The 3,764-nt window shown below is 36.6% G+C and overlaps 1 protein-coding gene across 3 annotated transcripts in view; it reads right to left on the bottom strand.

Annotated features, from left to right (window-relative positions):
- Positions 1-3,764, bottom strand: part of LOC107674932 (receptor-type tyrosine-protein phosphatase C-like) — a 20,355-nt gene that overhangs the window by 4,286 nt on the left and 12,305 nt on the right. For all 3 annotated transcript variants that reach the window (XM_016469090.1, XM_016469092.1, XM_016469091.1), the window contains 10 exons: positions 3,368-3,470; positions 3,233-3,264; positions 3,040-3,143; positions 2,863-2,953; positions 2,692-2,759; positions 2,470-2,506; positions 2,134-2,231; positions 1,894-2,019; positions 1,652-1,809; positions 1,403-1,538 (listed from right to left, as the gene is read on the bottom strand). In XM_016469090.1, the coding sequence (XP_016324576.1) occupies positions 1,403-1,538; positions 1,652-1,809; positions 1,894-2,019; positions 2,134-2,231; positions 2,470-2,506; positions 2,692-2,759; positions 2,863-2,953; positions 3,040-3,143; positions 3,233-3,264; positions 3,368-3,470 (953 nt within the window). The remainder of the gene's footprint in view (positions 1-1,402; positions 1,539-1,651; positions 1,810-1,893; positions 2,020-2,133; positions 2,232-2,469; positions 2,507-2,691; positions 2,760-2,862; positions 2,954-3,039; positions 3,144-3,232; positions 3,265-3,367; positions 3,471-3,764) is intronic.

The raw sequence follows: 3,764 nt of genomic DNA, 5'->3' as shown, positions 1-3,764 counted from the left end.
GTTAGTTCACCCAAAAATGAAAATTAGCCTGTGTTTTACTCACCCTCGAAGCATCCTAGGTGTATATGACTTTCTTCTTTCAGACGAATCCAGTCGGAGTTATATTAAAAATTGTCCTGGCTATTCCAAGCTCTATCATTGCAGTCAGCGGGTGTTGCAGTTGAACAGGCCACAAGTCGTCAAATAAAGCGTGTGCATTCATAATAAAACGTGCTTCACACGGCTCTGGGGTGTGAATAAAGGCCTTCTGTAGTGAATTCATGCGTTTTTGTAAGAAAAATATCCATATTTCAAACGTAATAAACATTTTTCTCTCACTTCCGCTGACTCATACACTGAAGCAGTTCCGGAGGATGACGCAGCAGGTCGGCGTTGCGTGATTAGTGACGAATGCGGAGAGAGAACAAAACAAAACGCCGGTCACGAATTAGAAGTACAAACCAAAGATTTGCAAAGAAAAATGTCGGAGGATTTCGATATAAACCAAGAGGAGACTGGTTTTCCTTTGCTAAAGTAAGGAAACTTTGCTTCCTTTGCTCCTATAAACAAACTCGTGAGACTAGCATATCTCAGAGGCGCGCGCGCTGCGCATACGTGCTGCGTCATCCGCCGGAACGGCTTCCGCGTATGACATATACCGGAAGTGAGAGAAAAGTGTTTATTACATTTGAAATATGGATATTTTTCTTACAAAAACGCATGGATTTACTACAGGGGGCCTTTATTCACCCCTTGAGGCACGTTTTATTATGAATGCGCAAGCTTTACTTGACGACTTGTGGACTGTTCAATGATAGAGCTTGGAATAGCCAGGACAATTTTTTATCTCATCTGACTCCGACTGGATTCGTCTGAAAGAAGAAAGTCACATACACCTAGGATGCTTCGAGGGTAAGTAAAACACAGTCTAATTTAAATTTTTGGGTGAACTAACCCTTTAATATTTTTCAAAAACATATAAATGTTCAATTAACTTTCCATTAAAATGTAAATTTTAATACATAGGTTTAATTTACATGTATATACACAAATGCAAATGTAAATGTAAAAACGTAAATTCTAAATACTACAAAATGTTTGACAGAAATTTCACATAGGTATTTTTAAAATGTTTATTAATCTTAAATGACTAAAAATGAATGACCAATAATTGGTCATTTTATTTAAATAAATGACTTAAAATGAACTAATTAAATAAATATTAAAATATTTAAATAAACTGCTAAATAGATATTTAAATTGTTAACAAAATAAGTATCATCATTAATTATATATAAAATAATTTGAAAATGATTAGAGTATAACATCTAGACCAATTTGGGCTTTTTAATAATACCTACTTCAAATTTGGTGTGACACACCAAATTTATTACCAATAAATCAGTGAATTAAATCAAATCACCTCCACTTGAACCATGAGGCAACGCTGGCGACGTAGTTTTGCTACGTATCCATAGATATCCACTCTGCCCTCTGCCTCGAGAGATTCGATCATTGCATCAATGCCGATATATGTTCCTGTGCGGCCGACCCCTGCACTATAGAAGATACAACAACATTCACATTAAGCTTTATCCACTCCAAATGACCCTTTAGTCAATGACCTTTTTGATACCAAATGCACATAATAATCCCTACAGCCCTGTCTTACCTGCAGTGGACCACAACCGGGCCACTGAAGAAGTTCTTGAAGGAGTTGACTCTTCTCCTGAGCTTCAGAAGCAGGCAGGGGTCTCCAGGCACACCATGGTCAGGCCAGCTAATGAACTGGATATGAGTTACTTCTCTTTCTGAGGCCTTCTCTCGCTTCTGTACACACACACACACACACACGCATTAAGTTAAAACCGTCTGAATGAAGCACATAAGAATAAGCGGACCACACACACTTACATTGTTCAGGATCAGATGGCGTATGGTATAATCAGGGCAGTGTTGCTCAGATCGGATTTTCACCACAAAATCGTCAAAAATCTCAGTCTCTCTGTCCAGAGATGGCCAGTACTGAGCGCATTTGATCTGAGAGGACAAACAGCAACAGTGAGTGGAAATAATGAACAAATAACTAATAAAAAGTACAAAAATATGAATAAATACTATAAAAAAATTCTACAACACTGGACCAAACACAACCTTGTTTCCTTCCTCACAACGGGTGACCATGACAATAATGGATGACTTTTGCTCCCAAACCATTTGCCAAAAGTCACAAACAGTCTCATCCTTGGGTCCTGGAAAACACGTCCAACAAAAAAAAATCAAAATCTAGCCATTGTTTAAACTTCAGAAATTTTCACTTTTAATAACCCTAAATGTTGGTGTAAACAATTCTGCCACAATTTTGATGGTTATCAGGCAACAGTAATATAGAATGTTGGGTAAAAGTGTGCATTCATTGGCTGCTTTAAATGTGGCTTAGCCAATCACAATTTAGAATCATAACCATCCATTTAATAAGAGGATTTTTACCTTGGGCTGCAATGTATTTCTTTGGCTCTTGATATCCCTGTAAGGGTTAATGAGTTACAGTACATGTTAACAATTAAATAAATAAGTATTGTTTAATTGGAATGTTAAGTATAATATTGAAAATGTATTTAAAAATGACCTCCATTAATTTCAATAAAGTTATATTAAAATTAGTTGAGGTAAACAAGAATGATATATAGCTAGAGGATAAATGACCCATACCTCGATAAAGCTGGCATTGATGTAGTTGTCTTCGCCTCCAGCTGAGAGAATAACCCGATTATAGTCATCTGCAAATTCATGCACAAAATGATCAATTCTCTAATAAAATTTGAAAACTACATGAGGAATTGTTTATACTGATTTCTTTATGAAAACTGGAGTGATATTTACAAGGCAGAATGTCAACGTAGCGGTTCTTGGACTGGTTTTCCTGTTTCTTCGCTTCTTTGATGGTGTAATTGGAGAAAATGCGGGGAATGCTCTGAGGAGAAGCAGAATCTGAATGTATTTCTCATTATATTAAAACCTTAAATGCAGCTTCTGCAGATGAATGGTATAGAGAATCACCTGAAACTCATCCATAAACAGACGGCTCTCATCAGCGATCTTGCTCAGGTAAGCATCCACCAAACCCTCGGCATAGATGGGCTCAACTCTGCGCAGCGGTTCTGCTGGAGGACATGAAACATCAGATAGTTCTTCTAAAATCAGTTTACTTTCGAAATAAACATGAATTGATTGATTGGAGCAAATAACATACGGGTAAGAGGAATCTCTTCATCTTCAGCACTCCTTTGGTGAGAAATCCCATGAGAAACATAGTTACACATTTATGCTAATGTTAATCCATTAATCCTTTTATGCCAATTGAAAATAATCAATTTGACAAACTGACCGTTTTCTTTTGAGCAGGAACATTTTGTATAACACAAAAAGGAGCGCAAGTGACGTCACAAGGATGAGGAACACCAAGAATCCGATGACAGCCTTATCATTATCTGAGAGAAAAAAAAACAAACTTCAGATTCTAGAATGTTATTCTGTTCTATAACTATATTTATACAGTAACATTTGATTAAATGTGTCACTACTTTGTTTTAACTTTATTTAATTATATTTCTAAAAATGGAATTACCTGTTTGAACACTATTTGACTTTTGATACCCAGTCAACACGTGAGATCATGCGATGATCACAGTGACATCACACGATCCTCATACTGTGATCCTCACGATGTAAGTAATAGGTGAAATCATTGTGAGTTCAAACGATCCTCATACTGTGATCCTCAC

This window comes from Sinocyclocheilus anshuiensis, unplaced genomic scaffold (genome assembly GCF_001515605.1).
Source record: "Sinocyclocheilus anshuiensis isolate Anshui unplaced genomic scaffold, SAMN03320099.WGS_v1.1 scaffold1536, whole genome shotgun sequence".
Taxonomy (NCBI): Eukaryota; Metazoa; Chordata; class Actinopteri; order Cypriniformes; family Cyprinidae; genus Sinocyclocheilus; species Sinocyclocheilus anshuiensis.
This window is presented reverse-complemented; position numbering and strand designations above follow the sequence as displayed.